The sequence below is a fragment of the Bos taurus genome, chromosome 16, assembly GCF_002263795.3.
Source record: "Bos taurus isolate L1 Dominette 01449 registration number 42190680 breed Hereford chromosome 16, ARS-UCD2.0, whole genome shotgun sequence".
In the NCBI taxonomy this organism is placed as follows: Eukaryota; Metazoa; Chordata; class Mammalia; order Artiodactyla; family Bovidae; genus Bos; species Bos taurus.
Genome location: NC_037343.1, coordinates 28,230,089 through 28,246,367, shown reverse-complemented (window position 1 = coordinate 28,246,367; position 16,279 = coordinate 28,230,089). Strand labels below are relative to the sequence as shown.

At 37.9% G+C, this 16,279-nt stretch overlaps 1 protein-coding gene across 2 annotated transcripts in view; it reads right to left on the bottom strand.

Moving 5' to 3' along the window:
• The window catches only part of DNAH14 (dynein axonemal heavy chain 14), a 377,701-nt gene that overhangs the window by 196,431 nt on the left and 164,991 nt on the right, over positions 1-16,279 (bottom strand). The window contains exons 28-33 of one of the 2 annotated variants that reach the window (XM_059875675.1): positions 12,830-13,083; positions 6,473-6,704; positions 5,728-5,781; positions 2,843-2,988; positions 1,174-1,242; positions 41-227 (exon numbers count right to left, since the gene is read on the bottom strand). In XM_059875675.1, coding sequence (XP_059731658.1) covers positions 41-227; positions 1,174-1,242; positions 2,843-2,988; positions 5,728-5,781; positions 6,473-6,704; positions 12,830-13,083 — 942 coding nt within the window. The remainder of the gene's footprint in view (positions 1-40; positions 228-1,173; positions 1,243-2,842; positions 2,989-5,727; positions 5,782-6,472; positions 6,705-12,829; positions 13,084-16,279) is intronic. The other variant, XM_059875674.1, reaches the window with a different exon arrangement.

Below are 16,279 nucleotides of genomic sequence, written 5' to 3'. Positions count from 1 at the left end.
TCATGTAATCACCTTCGCTTTGATAAAAACAGTTTGTTACCTGTTGCGAGAGTTGCTTGCTAGCTAATTCGTAAATGTTAACTAGCTTTCCAGAAAGTAATTTTGCAGATTTGAAACCAACAGAAAAGAGCATTACTTCAGCAATCATTTGATAATGGGGAGCCATCATTGCCACTGGGCGAAACAGAGATTTTAAGTTATCTGGAAGTTCCACTCGACCTTTGTATCTTAAGAGGATAAGAAAAACAGAGAAACAGAAAACATCATATTTCAGTTTTTATTTTATTTTTTTTAGGTGTATTGATTTTATTTTTTATTTTTTTAAATTTTATTTTATTTTTAAACTTTACAATATTGTATTAGTTTTCAGTTTTTCAAATGAGAACCACATAAATTTCTCCCAAACAGTAATTCTATTGCCTTTCTATGTGACCTTTATCTGAAAACAAAAGGTTTACAAGATGGTTTCTATTGTGCTTTTAACTCATAGAGCTTCCTAGTTTATGTTCTTTTCTTCCTATGCCTCCTCCCACAGTTCACCTCACATCAGTTCCCTGATTCCATCAACACATTTATTGAGTCTGCCCAGTCTCCACTCCATGTAAACTACCATATTGTTACTCCTGCTACTTTGATTAGCTTTTCTGCCTATGTCCCCTTTGTGACAGACTACCAACCTTTTCATTTCTCTCTGGCTATTCATAAAGTGGAAATTTCCCTTGGTCAGAAGCTTAATATGATATCATCCACATGGACAAATACAGAGCTGTAGCTGCTTATAAATGGTGTGGGCAGTGGAGGGGTTCAGAAGCATGATGGAGCATGAGTGATGAATATACAATGTCAGCCAACTCTGTCTATGGATAAGATTAAAAAAAAGGATTTTTGCCTGTGTCCATTCCTACCACTTTGTGCACCTGATGCGAAGAACTGACTCATTAGAAAAGACCCTGATGCTAGGAAAGATTGAGGGCAGGAGGAGAAGGGGACGACAGAGGATGAGATGGTTGGATGGCATCACTGACTCAATGGACATAAGTTTGAGTAAGCTCCAGGAGTTGGTGATGGACAGGGAAGCCTGACATGCTGTAGTCCATGGGTTCATGAAGAATTGGACATGATTGAGCGATTGCACTGAACTGAACTCCTACCACAGATGTAACTGATACTTACCCAGGATTTAGGGTGACAAATACTGCACAAGACATATTTATACGTATTTCTTTTCCTTCCAGTACAAACCTACAAGACATTACAGTATTCATCATTAAGACAACTGCTTTTTGTAAGCCAAAGTATCTTAAAACTACAAAGGAGTTTGCAAAACTTCATGAGACTGTGTTACAATTAAATCCAAACAGAATATGCTGGGGGGAAAAAAAAAAAACAGTAGAAAGGGAAAGAAAAGGTTTTTTATGTCAAATCAAGAGCTCTGCTGGGATTCAGATTTATTTGATCATGTCTGATGATGTCTATTCAGCAGTGGCCACAGGACTAGAAAAAGTCAGTTTTCATTCCAATCCCAAAGAAAGGCAATGCCAAAGAATGCTCAAACTACCGCACAATTGCACTCATCTCACACGCTAGTAAAGTAATGCTCAAAATTCTCCAAGCCAGGCTTTAGCAAACTCCGGGTTTGGTGATGGACAGGGAGGCCTAGCATGCTGCGATTCATGGGGTCGCAAAGATTCGGACACGACTGAGCGACTGAACTGAACTGAACTGAACTGATGAGAGAGTTTTGTGAGGCTCAAGGCAAGAGGGTACCCATCTGAATCAACTGACTTATACAGAGAAGAGAATCTGAGGAGACACAAAGCTCTGCCTGGATGACACAGTGGAACACTGAATGGCCTCAGTAGAGTTCTTGCTTTAAAATGAAACACAGCCCACTTCCCAACACCCAATTTTAAATAATTCTGGGAACATCGTGAAGTAGAACCTCGGCATGGATAGTGTCATGCCGCTGGCACCAGAGGAAGAGACAGTGGAGAGAAACCCCCTGAACCGATGAAGGTGGTCAAACAGGAATGGAAGGACAACTGGGACAAAACCTAAGGTTTTGAAATGAGGAAAATGAGGAATTGAGGAAAACTTTGCAGAAGCTGAGATGTGGTGAAGAATTGGTGAAGTGTGAATTACTGTAATTCTAGTTATATCCACAGACTTGTGAAGCCTATTAACATTGAGAGCAAAGCCAGAAGTGAGTGCCCATTAGATTGAGTTAGAATTATTAGATTGCAATTGAAATTTTAAACCCACAAATCCAAGTATGCTAAAAAAGGAAATCATGTAAGTTCCTAAATTTATTTGAAAAGAAAAAAAAATTTTGCTTGGATTAGTATACATTAGTAATCCTAACATACAAATATTGTTATTAAAGGATTTTTTAAATAAAAGCATATTAATCCAGACTAATGGAACAACAGAAGGGTTCCCGTGTGTGGTCAGTATAACTGTTTTTTTTTTTTTTTTTAATATGTAGAATTAAAGAAAAAAACCCCTTTGATTTCTTCAAATGAAATATCATCAAATGAATAGGTACTAAGAGATTTTAAACTCAAAAAGAAAAGTAATTAGAACATATTTGCCTCCTTTTCCTGGTAGCCAAGAATACTGTTCCAAGCTTGGCAAAGAGTCTGCAAGCTAACTACTCATATTTTCATATTATTTGCCAAACAAAGGAAACATTCAAGTTAAGTGCCATTCTTTTTGGTGTGTGCTTAGGAAAACAAAAGAAACAAACCCAAACACTCATGGTAGAAAAAATATTAAATAATAATTAAGCAGTATGTGTACATCAAATTTCCATTCCCAAAATATAAACACATTTAGCCAATACCTGACAGAATAGCTGTCTTTTGCTGCCTTAATTGTTAGCATCTGTGAGGCAATCACAGAGAGAACTTCCACGTCAATTCGATTGAATTCATCGAAACAACACCAAGCTCCTGACTCAACCAATCCGAAGAAGAATTTCCCCATTATCTTAAAAAAATGATTAATGAAATTATTATTTAGGTGAGCATTTTTACTGAGACATTAATTTCTGCAAGTTCTTCCCATTTTACCCAAACTAAGCCAACACTGCATGTCTCCCTCTCAAGCATTTGTGTAGGGCTGAAAGCAGCAGTTTTTAGACTCTAAGACCGCTCAACTACTCTGCCTGTCTCCTGTAAAAGTCTAAATGCGTGTGCGTGCTAAGTCGCTTCAGTCTTGTCTGACTCTGTGACCCTATGGGCTATAGCCAGCCAGGCAAGAATACTGGAGTGGGTTGCCATTTCCTCTTCCAGAGGACCTTCCCAACCCAGGGATTGAACCCTAGTCTCCTGCATTGCAGGCAGATTCTTTATTGCTGAGCCACCGGGAAAGCCCTAAAAGTTTAAACATAGCAGCAGCAAACTGATGCTCACAAGAGTGAGAAAGTAGAAGCACAATTCACATTCGCATAACTGAGCAATCTCCTGGGTGCCGTGTTCTCAGAACCACGTACTGGCAGTAAAAGTTTTCCAGCAGATGGTTGGAAGAGTTCTCCTTTCTAGGTCTGGCCAAGACTCAAGGGTTAGTGGTCAATGCCTGGTAGTAATGCAGACGGTTGATGTTTAGTCATTAAGTCGTGTCCGAATCTTTTGCAACTCCATGGTCTGTAGCTTGCCAGGCTCCTCTGTCTGTGGGATTTTTTTCCTTCTTCAGGGGATCTTCCCGACCTAGGGACGGACCCTTTTCTGCTGAGCCACCAGGGAAGCTCAGTAACACAGATCTCTGAACTACTAATTTAAGAGGAGTGGAAGATTGGGGCCAGGCTGGAGTGGGGACAGCAAATGCAAGCAGCTCTTACTCTGCTTCTGCCATTTACAATGGGCAAGCCCAGGGTGGCTAGATCCTCCAGTGTCCTTGTGAGAGACTGAAAGTCTGTGTTGAAATCTGTTGATATGTAAATGTTATAAACTGAAACGAAGAAGCCAGATAAAGTGTCTGTGGACTGAGTATCTGTTGAGGAATGCTCGAACTCTAAGAGGAGCTTTTGTTAGGTGCTGCTGAGGGGCAAGATGTGAGTCGGAGAGAGCCCCTCTGGCTCAGAAGCCTGAAAAAGTCGGTTCCTCCCACTGACTGCAGCAATCAGATCCTGTCTTTATCTAAAACTTTGATATTTTGTTTATCATGTTTTTGGGGGGCATTTACCTTGATTCTTTTTTTTAAATTTATTTATTTTAATTGGAGGTTAATTACTTTACAATATTGTATTGGTTTTGCCATACATCAACATGAATCCGCCATGGGTATACATATGTTCCCCATCCTGAACCCTCCTCCCACCTCCCTCCCCATACCATCCCTCTGGGTCATCCCAGTGCACCAGCCCCAAGCATCCAGTATCATGCATCAAACCTGGACCGGCGATTCATTTCTTATATGATATTATACATGTTTCAATGCCATTCTCCCAAATCATCCCCACCCACCCTCTCCCACAGAGTCCAAAAGACTGTTCTATACATCTGTCTCTTTTGCTGTCTTGCATACAGGGTTATCGTTACCATCTTTCTAAATTCCATATATATGCATTAGTATACTGTATTGGTGTTTTTCCTTCTGGCTTACTTCACTCTGTATAATCAGCTCCAGTTTCAACCACCTCATTAGAACTGATTCAAATGTATTCTTTTTAATGGCTGAGTAATACTCCATTGTATATATGTACCACAGCTTTCTTATCCATTCATCTGCTGATGGACATCTAGGTTGCTTCCATGTCCTGGCTATTATAAACAGTGCTGCGATGAACATTGGGGTACACGTGTCTCTTTCCCTTCTGGTTTTCTTGGTGTGTATGCCCAGTAGTGGGATTGCTGGGTTATACCTTGATTCTTTAAAAAATACATTGCACTAAAATACTATTTATTTTGATGACTAAGTTTTTGGCTCCTCATTGAACTCTGCTTAGAGGGTAAGAGCGTCACTCACCTTACCCTAGTCCCACTCCTGCAGAGCCCCAGTAAAGGTACTTTCCAGGGAGGACAGACAGGCTATTTGGTAAGTGTTTTAAGAATAATAGTTCAATCAGCTTATTCATATTTACTGATATTTTTAATGTGCCAGGTGAATACATATTGGAAATGTAGGATCTCAGCAAAATGTAAAAGGTTTGGACTTAAGTTGCAAAATAAAATAAATTGGAGTGTTTTGAAACTAAGGAAATTTGTGATAGGCACAGAGGCATATGACATTTTAATAAATATTTAAGAATGCTATGAGACCTATCTTAAATAATATGCAACCAAAACAAAATAAGGCTGACATAAATTTGTAATCACTTATATAACCTCTGACTCAAATTTTTGTGTTACTCATAGTAGCCTCATTGTTCTTTATTTTCAGTAAACAAAAGTGTAGGTTAGAATATGTAAATTTATATTACTGAAGCAGTACTCTTAATTTTTTATATATTCATGTTTCATACCAATTTTGTTTGAAAAGATCCTCCCTGACAAAACATTGGAAAATCTCTGTCTTAAGAAGTGGTTCAGCTGAATAAAGGTAAACTGTGTAATGTTTTAAGTTTCAATTACATTTAAAACTTCTTTTCTGTTAGTTTAAAAGAATAGCATTTATAGTTATATTAATACTTAATGTGTAAGATATTTTCCTTATTCTTTTAATCCTCACTGAATTATTTCTTTTTTGTGTACAATAGTTTTTTTCTGAGTATATAAGAATAAGCTTTACCTTATAATCCAAATCCTCAAAACAGTTGAAGACTACACAATGTTTGCCTAAGGACTGGGAAACAAAAACGATATTTTAACATATTTATTTAATTATGACACAAAATACTAATTTTAAAACTTCCAGAGTAATAAAATATCTTTATTCTTTCAAGAAAAGTTTTACAATATAAAGGTGTTTATACCAAATTTAGAAATCCACAAGACTCAGTTTAGGATTAACACACGGATACTATTATAGTTGATTAGTGCATGGAGGCTTAAGGTCATATTTTTAAACACATAAACAAATAAACTAAGAAAAAACATTTCAGCAATATCATAAACTATACCCTTTGCTTTCATCAGTTGCTTCTTTGTCTCTTTTTCTTATACACACACACACACACAAACATACACATAAACACTCGTGTTTGTCACAAAGACTAGGCAAAAATCTGTGTATGGAGCTCAAAATAAATGAATCACTTCTTCAGGAAAGAAGGGGGGACAAAGCTACCATTTACATAGACGTTAGTTCATTATTATAGTCCAAGTCAACTATGTTGACTTACCAAGATCCTAAGTCCCAGCACACATTAAACATTCAAAATTAAATGATGATGTATGAATTAACAAATGTGTTAATGTGTTTGCTAAATATTATGAGTACTTTAACAACAGGAGACGTGTAAACTTAAGATAACTTTTAAAGTTTGTGTGACTAAAAAAAAGAAGTTTTTATTCTAGATATAGAAACCACTTACTTTTGCTAGATCTTTAACACTCTCGGTTTTTCCTGTACCAGCTGGACCAGCAGGGCAACCTCCTAGGTTCAAGTGTAGTGCTCCAGTGAGAGTTAGCCAGCATCTGTCAGTGAGAGGTGTAATCACCAATCTTGGGGTACAGCCCAAGTACTCATAGCCATACGTAAAGCTGGCATCTCCTTGAGATACATAGCACAACTTTTGTTTCTCATTCCATTTATATTGCAAATGTCTGAAAACAATATTTCAAATGACCATACTATTTGGGCAAAATGATTTAAAATTTTTTTCACATGCAGAAACATAGTAAGATTATGTTGATTTAAAAACATCAAAAAATCAAATGAAAAGACTGGTGGATAATTCATCAATTGCTCTATTAGACAGGAACTACTAGAACTTGGAAGACTACAAACATGAACACTCTTCCCTATGAGAAAAATGGCGTTGTTAGAATTATGCTACTTTGGTATGATGGTCAGCATAAATGGAAGATTTACATAACAATCATCTCTATGAAGTTTTTATGGCTTCCATAAGAAGGTAGTTTCAGACATTATTCATTATAACCACTACATTAGTGGTCCAGGACTACATTCTTATGGAAACCACTATGAGTTAAATTGGTAGCTCATTTATATCTTAGTTTATGCTGTCATCTAATAGTTTGTATATCCTTCATAAAACCCTTTTAAATCCTTTCTAGAACAAAGCAGATTATAAATAAATATAAAAATGAGTACATTTAAAACATAAGTTAAAAATAAAATTTTAAAAATTATAAACTACTGCCTTGGAAAGTCTCAGATGAAGAGACAGAAGTCACTGTTGAAGGAAATGAATTTTTTAAATTGTAGTTGACTTACAATACTATACTAGTTTCAAGTGTACACTGCTCCATTGGTAAAGAATCTGCCTTCAATGCAGGAGATCCTGTTTCAATTCCTGGGTCGGGAAGATCCTCTGGAGAAGGGATAGGCTACCCATACCAGTACTTTTGGGCTTCCCTTGTGGCTCAGCTGGTAAAGAATCCACCTGCAATGCCAGAGATCTGGGTTCGATCCTGGGTTGGAAAAATCCCCTGGAGATGGAAAAGGCTACCTACTCCAGGATTCTGGCCTGGAGAATTCCATGGAGTATACAGTCCATGGGGTCACTAAGAGTCAGACACAACTGAGCGAATTTCACTTTCATAGTAATTTGACAATTTTATAGAATATACTCCATATAAAGTTACTATTGACTGTATTCTCTTTGCTGGATATTACATCCTCATAATTTATTATTTTATATCTAGTAGTTTGTACATCTTAATCTCCACTACCTCTATTGCACTTCTCATCGCAACCTCCTTCTGGTAACCACTAGTTTGTTCTCTGTATCTATGAATCTGTTTCTGTTTGGTTATATTTGTTCATTTATTTTTTAGATTCCATATATGAATGAAAATACACAGTATTTATCTTTATTTCACTAAGCCTAATATTCTCCAGGTTCATGTATATTGATGCAAATGGCAAAATTTCATTCTTTTTTATGGTTAAATTCCATTGGATGTATATAGCACATCTTCTTTATCCATTTATCTGTGGATGGATTTATGCTGTTTCCGTATCTTGGCTATTGTAAATAGTGCTTCAGTGAATGTTGGGGTGCATGTATCTTTTGAAATAGTATTTTCATTTTCTTCAGATAAATATACATGGTATAATTGGTAGATCATTTTTAATTTTTGAGGAGCGTCCATACTGTTTTCCAGAATGGCTATACCAACTTACATTTCTATCAGTAGTGCATGAGGGTTCCCATTTCTTCACATCATCAACAATGCTTGTTATTTGCTGTCTTTTTGAGAGTAGCTATTCTGATAGGTGTGATATATCTCATTGTGGTTTTGATTTGCATTTGCCTCATGATTAGTGATGTTGAGCATCTTTTCATACATCTGTTGGCCATTTGTATTTCTTTTGGAAAAACATCTGTTCAGGTCCTCTGCCCATTTTTAGACTGGGTTGTCTTTTTTGATATTGAGTTGTGTGAGGTTTTTTCATTTAATACTTTGGATATTGACCCTTTATCAGATGTATCATTTACCGATATTTTCTTCCATTTAGTAGGCTGTTTTCTAGTTTGGTGGATGGTTTCCTTTGCTTTGCAAAAGCTTTTAAGTTTGATTAGGTCCCATTTGTTTATTTTTGCTTTTATTTCACTTGTCTGAGGAGATATATCCAAAAAAATTGCTAAGACAAATGTCAAAAAGCATACTGCCTAAGAAAGCCTTCCTCAGTGATCAATGCAAAGAAATAGAGAAAAACAACATAATGGGAAAGACTAGAGATCTCTTCAAGAAGATTAGAGATACCAAGGGAACATTTCATGCAAAGATGGGCTCTATAAAGGACAGAAATGGTATGGACCTAACAGAAGCAGAAGATATTAAGAAGAGGTGGCAAGAATACACAGAAGAACTGTACAAAAAAGATCTTTATGACCCAGATAATCACGATGGTGTGATCACTCACGTAGAGCCAGATATCCTGGAATGTGAAGTCAAGTGGGCCTTAGAAAGCATCACTATGAACAAAGCTAGTGGAGGTGATGGAATTCCAGTTGAGCTATTTCAAATCCTGTAAGATGATGCTGTGAAAGTGCTGCACCCAATATGCCAATAAATTTGGAAAACTCAGCAGCGGCCACAAGACTGGAAAGGGTCAGTTTGCATTCCAATTCCAAAGAAAGGCAATGCCAAAGAATGCTCAAACTACTGCACAATTGCACTCATCTCACACTGCTAGTAAAGTAATGCTCAAAATTCTCCAAGCCAGGCTTCAGCCATATGTGAACCGTGAACTTCCTGATGTTCAAGCTGGTTTTAGAAAAGGCAGAGGAACCAGAGATCAAATTGCCAACATCCGCTGGATCATGGAAAAAGAAAGAGAGTTCCAGAAAAACATATATTTCTGCTTTATTGACTATGCCAAAGACTTTGACTGTGTGGATCACAATAAACTGTGGAAAATTCTGAAAGAGATGGGAATACCAGACCACATGAACTGCCTCTTGAGAAACCTATATGCAGGTCAAGAAGCAACAGTTAGAACTGGACACGGAACAACAGACTGGTTCCAAATAGGAAAAGAAGTACGTCAAGGCTGTATATTGTCACCCTGCTTATTTAACTTATATGCAGAGTACATCATGAGAAATGCTAGGCTGGAAGAAGCACAAGCTGGAATCAAGATTGCCAGGAGAATATCAACAACTTCAGATATGCAGATGACACCACCCTTATGGCAGAAAGTGAAGAGGAACTCAAAAGCCTCTTGATGAAAGTGAAAGTGGAGAGTGAAAAAGTTGGCTCTAAGCTCAACATTAAGAAAACTAAGATCATGGCATCTGGTCCCATCACTTCATGGAAAATAGATGGGGAAACAGTGGAAACAGTGTCAGACTTTATTTTTTGGGCTCCAAAATCACTGCAGATGGTGACTGCAGCCATGAAATTAAAAGACATTTACTCCTTGGAAGGAAAGTTATGACCAACCTATATAGCATATTCAAAAGCAGAGATATATTTTGCCAACAAAGGTCTGTCTAGTCAAGGCTATGGTTTTCCAGTGGTCATGTATGGATGTGAGAGTTGGACTGTGAAGAAAGCTGAGCACCAAAGAAGTGATGCTTTTGAACTGTGGTACTGGAGAAGACTCTTGAGAGTCCCTTGGACTGCAAGGAGATCCAACCAGTCCATCCTAAAGGAGATCAGTCCTGGGTATTCATTGGAAGGATTGATGCTGCAGGTGGAACTCCAATACTTTGGCCATCTGATGCGAAGAGCTGACTCACTGTAAAAGACCCTGATGCTGGGAGGGATTGGGGGCAGGAGGAGAAGGGGACCACAGAGGATGAGATGGCTGGATGGCATCACCGACTTGTTGCACATGAGTTTGGGTGAACTTCGGGAGTTGGTGACGGTCAGGGAGGCCTGATGTGCTGTGATTCATGGGGTCGCAAAGAGTCGGAGACGACTGAGCGACTGAACTGAGCTGATGCTTTCTTCTGAATGTTTTACGGTTTCAGGTCATATATTTAGGTAATTATTCCATTTTGAGTTTACTTTTTGTATAAGGTGTGAGAAAATATTCTAGTTTCATTCTTTTCCATGGAGCTGTTGAGTTTTTCCAAGACCACTTATTGATGAAACTGTCTTCTTACCTGTATTCTTACCTCCTTTGTCATAGCTTAACTGACCATATTGTATGTATTTAGGAAAAGATTTTTCACTATACCTGTAGTGTATAAGTAATATTTCATAGTTTCTTTTATTAATTTTTAGGCCCAAAGCAGCTTAAGAAGCATTTTTGTCTTAATGAATTACAGTAGCTTAATTTTTTAAATTATACAAATACATTGAAAGAAAATGTATTTATTTCATTCTTAAATAACTGGAGGGTTGTGTGTACCAGTTGTACACTGCATAATGTTTCAAACTTTGAAATGAGATTGGATCATGCCAATCTTACTTCCTGTGCCACATTACTTACTTCCTGTGCTTGCTTTTTAACAGGGCCACTGCCAAAAACCTACCTTTGCAAAGATAAGAGGTCACTGAAAGGTTGTAGCATGATCTGATATTAACATTGTAAACTGCTTCAAACTGTTAGTAGCTGGTTATCTTACTGATGTTATATATCCCTTGTTTGTTTAGTCTCTAAGTCCTGTCTGACTCTTCTGCAATCCCACAGACTATAGGCTGTAAGGCTCCTCTGGTTCATGGGATTTCCTAGGCAAGAACACTGGAGCGGGTTGCCATTTACCTCTCCAACAGATCTTCCTGACCCAGGGATCAAACTAGCCTCTCCTTCGTTGGCAGGCAGATTTTTTATCACTGAGTCATCAAAGAAACTCTGGTATCTTATAGTGTCCTTATAGTCTCTCAAAAGTTTAAAAAATATTACAGTTGTGAGTGCCCTATGGTGCCATGGGACACCAAGGCACACTATATGGAAGCTATACCCTTGGAATCATAAATAACTCAGAGTCTTAGTATTAATAGAATCTTCTTTCTCCTAGTTTGCTTTTCTGTAAATGCTCTTCCACTTTTAGTTTTCACTTTTAAAGACAGTCAATAGAAAGTAATAATGACATGCTAAACTTTATGCAGCGTGAGGGCTCACAGACATGACATATTCTTTTAGCAATTAAGAATGTATACAGTTATACTTCAGTAAAACAAACATATGAATATATATATACAATATAAAGTATTCTGATAAAACATAGTAGACAGTGGTGCCAGTCAAATGCAACAGCTTCTTTTCACTCTATTTTCCTTAGAGTTTAAAGGAAATTGTCATACCTAAAATCAGGAAATTTATGCTAATACAGAATTTATTAAAAAATAAAAAACTTTCTTTGAGAATCAAGGATTTTATACAGGTAAGGCAGTTGTTTTCCTATGAAGAGAGGAAACTTAAGAAAAAAATTAATTCAGAAGTTTGAAACTATATTTATTATAGGAATCTTATGTTTGATTTCTTCACCAAAATCAATGGCACTATTTTTCTATACTTTCATATTTGTATATGAAATACTACATGTATATGACTATATACTTATTGCCCCTGGGTAGGAAGAAGGGCTTCCCTGTAGCTCAGCTGGTAAAGAATCCACCTGCTATGCAGGAGACTCCAGTTCAATCCCTGAGTAGGGAAGATCGGCTGGAGAAGGGATAGGCTACCCACTCAGGTATTTTTGGGCTTCCCTGTTGGCTCAGCTGGTAAAGAGTCCACCTGCAATGCAGGATACCTGGGTTGGGAAGATTCTTTGGAGAAGGGAATAGCTACCTATTCCAGTATTCTGACCTGGAGAATTCCACAGACTGTACAGTCTATGGGGGTTGCAAAGAGTCAGACACAACTGAGTGACTTGCACTTTTTAGGAGGAAGGGAGTTCTGAGTTAGAGAATTGGCTAGGAATGTCCTCTGATTTGTTTACCAGCTTGGTCTGTCCCAGAACTGACAGCACGTGGGGGGAAGAAGAGGCTTGAGGTAGAGCTTCTTTCACTACCCATTGAAAACTGCCCTCTGGCTGAATGGTAAAAGGGAAAACACAGCTAAGAGGAGTGTGGTCAGTTCGGGAAGATAAAACAAAAATAACTTAAAATGAAGGAGAAGAACAATGGAAAAGAGGAAGAAGAAAGCACAGAAATATGTACTTAAGTTGGCGGAATTTGCTTAGAATTTCTATAAATCCTAGAGAGATAAAACTCAGGTCAGACAAAATTCGAGGTAGAGAATTAACTTACCTGAGATAGGTATATGAGAAGTTATTTTAGAGTTGTAATTTCGATCTACCTACCTTGTCCACTCAAAATCATCTGCATTGAAAATACTTTTGAGTAGTAAATTTCTCACTGTGTCTCTGCAGTGAACATACAGGGTAAGCAACGCCCCTAGTACAACTTTTGCTCGAGAGTTATGAGTATCCAGCACCACCAGCTCTGCAACCTCTTCTAGATGATGTATCATATGAGCATGGACTTTTTCCACCTCTTTTTTTGGATGAGAACTCACAAAACTTTTGATACAATCATTATAAAATATGATCTGGCTCTGAAAAAATAAGATATAAAAGTAATAATTTTGAAGCATAAATTTTATAAATGAAAATAGATATTCTCAAGAGTGGTGTGGTGTGGACTGAAGGCAGGAGAAGGGGACAACAGAGGACAAGATGGTTGGATGGCATCATTGAGTCAATGAACATGAGTTTGAGCAAGCTCTGGGAGATGGTGAAGGACAAGGAAGTATGGCATGCTACAGTCCATGGGGTCGCAAAGAGGTGGACACGACTGAGCTACTGAACAATGATATGTGGTGTGTATTATGCAAGAGTCATCATATGTGTGTAAAAGACAGAGCTTACACATTTGTATACATTTGACACTTAGAAATTGAACTTTGATTAATGCTTGTGGGAGCCTTATTCTTTAATAAATGAAAACATATTTATCACCAACATTTATATTTTCTAAATTTTATATTCTTTATCTATCATCACTTAGGCTAAGTAAGAACCTGGGGACAGTAATAACGGTATCATAATTCCAAGCTTAAATTATATCTGTTTAAATTATATCTGTTTTCTGAGTGGGACTCAGAAATAGGTTAAGTTTGTAATTTTTAGGATCTTTCAGTTCAGTTCAGTTCAGTTGCTCAGTTGTGTCTGACTCTTTGCGACCCCATGTATCGCAGCGCCCAGGCCTCCCTGTCCATCACCAACTCCCGGAGTTCACTCAGACTCACGTCCATCGAGTCGGTGATGCCATCCAGCCATCTCATCCTCTGTCGTCCCCTTCTCCTCTTGCCCCCAATCCCTCCCAGCATCAGAGTCTTTTCCAATGAATCAACTATTCACATGAGGTGGCCAAAGTACTGGAGTTTCAGCTTTAGCATCATTCCTCCCAAAGAAATCCCAGGGCTTATCTCCTTTAGAATGGACTGGTTGGATCTCCTTGCAGTCCAAGGGACTCTCAAGAGTCTCCTCCAACACCACAGTTCAAAACCATCAATTCTTCGGTGCTCAGCCTTCTTCACAGTCCAACTCTCACATCCATACATGACCACAGGAAAAACCATAGCCTTGACTAGATGAACCTTTGTTGGCAAAGTAATGTCTCTGCTTTTGAATATGCTATCTAGGTTGGCCATAACTTTCCTTCCAAGGAGTAAGCGTCTTTTAATTTCATGGCTGCAGTCACCATCTGCAGTGATTTTGGAGCCCAAAAAATAAAGTCTGACACTGTTTCCACTGTTTCCCCATCTATTTCCCATGAAGTGATGGGACCAGATGCCATGATCTTCGTTTTCTGAATGTTGAGCTTTAAGCCAACTTTTTCACTCTCCACTTTCACTTTCATCAAGAGGCTTTTTAGTTCCTCACATAACTTCTATTATTTGATCCATCTTTTGTCACTCTTTCCATACATACCAGAGAAGTTTTAAAAAGGCTACTGGCTTAAGTCAAATTGACCTGGCATTTAATGGAGGGAGATATGTCATGAGGTCCATAGGTTTCTGGCCTGTAATTAAGTGAATTGTGATTCCACTCACTAAGATATTATATCTATTGAAGGAATAGCATGCTGTAGGTGAAGGGACACAATGGATTCATTTGGGATATACTGAATTTGAAGTGCTTAAGAAATACATGGGCTTTCCAGGTGGCACTAGGGGTAAAGAACCTGCCTGCGAATGCAGGAGTCATAAAGATGTGGGTTTTAACCCTGGGTTGGGAAGATCCCCTGGAGGAAGGCATGGCGACCCACTCCAGTATTCCTGCCTGGATAATCCCCATGGACAGAGGAGCCCGGCAACCTACAGTCCATGGGGTTACAAAGAGTCAGACAAGACTGAAGCTACTTAGCACTCTCAAGAAATACACAAGAGGAGCTATGAAGAAATAAATATTAGAATAATTAGCAAAGAGGTAATACATAGAATGGTGAGATTTTTTTTCTTTCCAGGGCAAGATAAGTGTACCCACATGGGAAACTTGATGTATCAGTTAGTGTTTTGGCAGCATGCAACAGAAACTAATTCTGACTTCCCGAAAGCATCTTGTAAACCTCTAATAGCAGATTAGCTGGAGGTGAGAGCTGAGGCTTAGGAACTGGGCAGAAGCAAGAATCTAGGCCAGGCATCAGGAACCATAGTCATGGTCATGCCACAGAAGAGTCTGATCAAAAGTCACTGTGCTGTCACACCTGAGGTATTTATTCAAGATTCACAGCCTCAGGAGAGAGCAACCAGTGGGCTGAGACCCTCTCCGAGGCTGCCTCAATGTAGGTTGAGGGAAGGTTTGGATATGGTAAATGGGACTATGAACTAGATTTTATCTATTTATTTAGCTAAACAAAGAGGACTTCTCAACCACTATAGTTTGATTAAATCTATATTGAAATTCTCTTAGTGGCTACTGCATGTAAACATTTTATTATCCCAACAGGTGTCCACTCAGAGATAGTTCCTAGTTATGTTACATATGTAGAAGTGTTTACAAGAGGAAGGGAAGTTGTAAATTTCATACCAGGATGGGAAATTTGCAGTAAGTAAGGCAGACATGGGAAAACAAAAATATGTTCAGTAAGTGAAGTTGAAATCTATCACAAAATATTTTTGGAAACAGATTACTGACTGCTTCTAATTATTAAGCATGTTTGGAAGACCAGGTGTTTGGGAAAGATCCTTTCTTAGTACAGCAGATTTGATTATTTCAGTGCCTGGTAAACTGCAGAAATGTGCATATTGATTAATTATAATTTTGTTGTCTTCATAAACAACAGCTTAAATAAGTCCTTGACTTAAGATCTGAGAGCACTTTATTAATATTCAGGCAAATGAATGACAAAGGAGACCAATCAGATAATCAGAATTTGTGTCCATTACCCCAGGTTATTTTAATAAAGACTTGAAAATTAGGGTGGGTCAAGGAAAAGTAAAAAAATGTAATGTTATTTTAAAACTTAACAGAGAACTTCAAGGTCAAGTGTACTTTCAAAATACTTGGTAATAGTAACTCATGGCAATATGGTTTTTACTTTCATTACTCCAGAAAAATTGCTATCTCTGAGGTTCATGTTGACCCTAATAACTGACAGACATAATGGAGTTTTCAGACCTTTCTAGAGCATTTAAAAATGATTACCACTCACTTTTTCTAGAGAAAAATCAAACAAAAAAAACGTCCCTCTCTCCTCCCTTAGCTTCCATAACAAATCTCATAATTTCTCTTCTTTTTCTTTTTTCC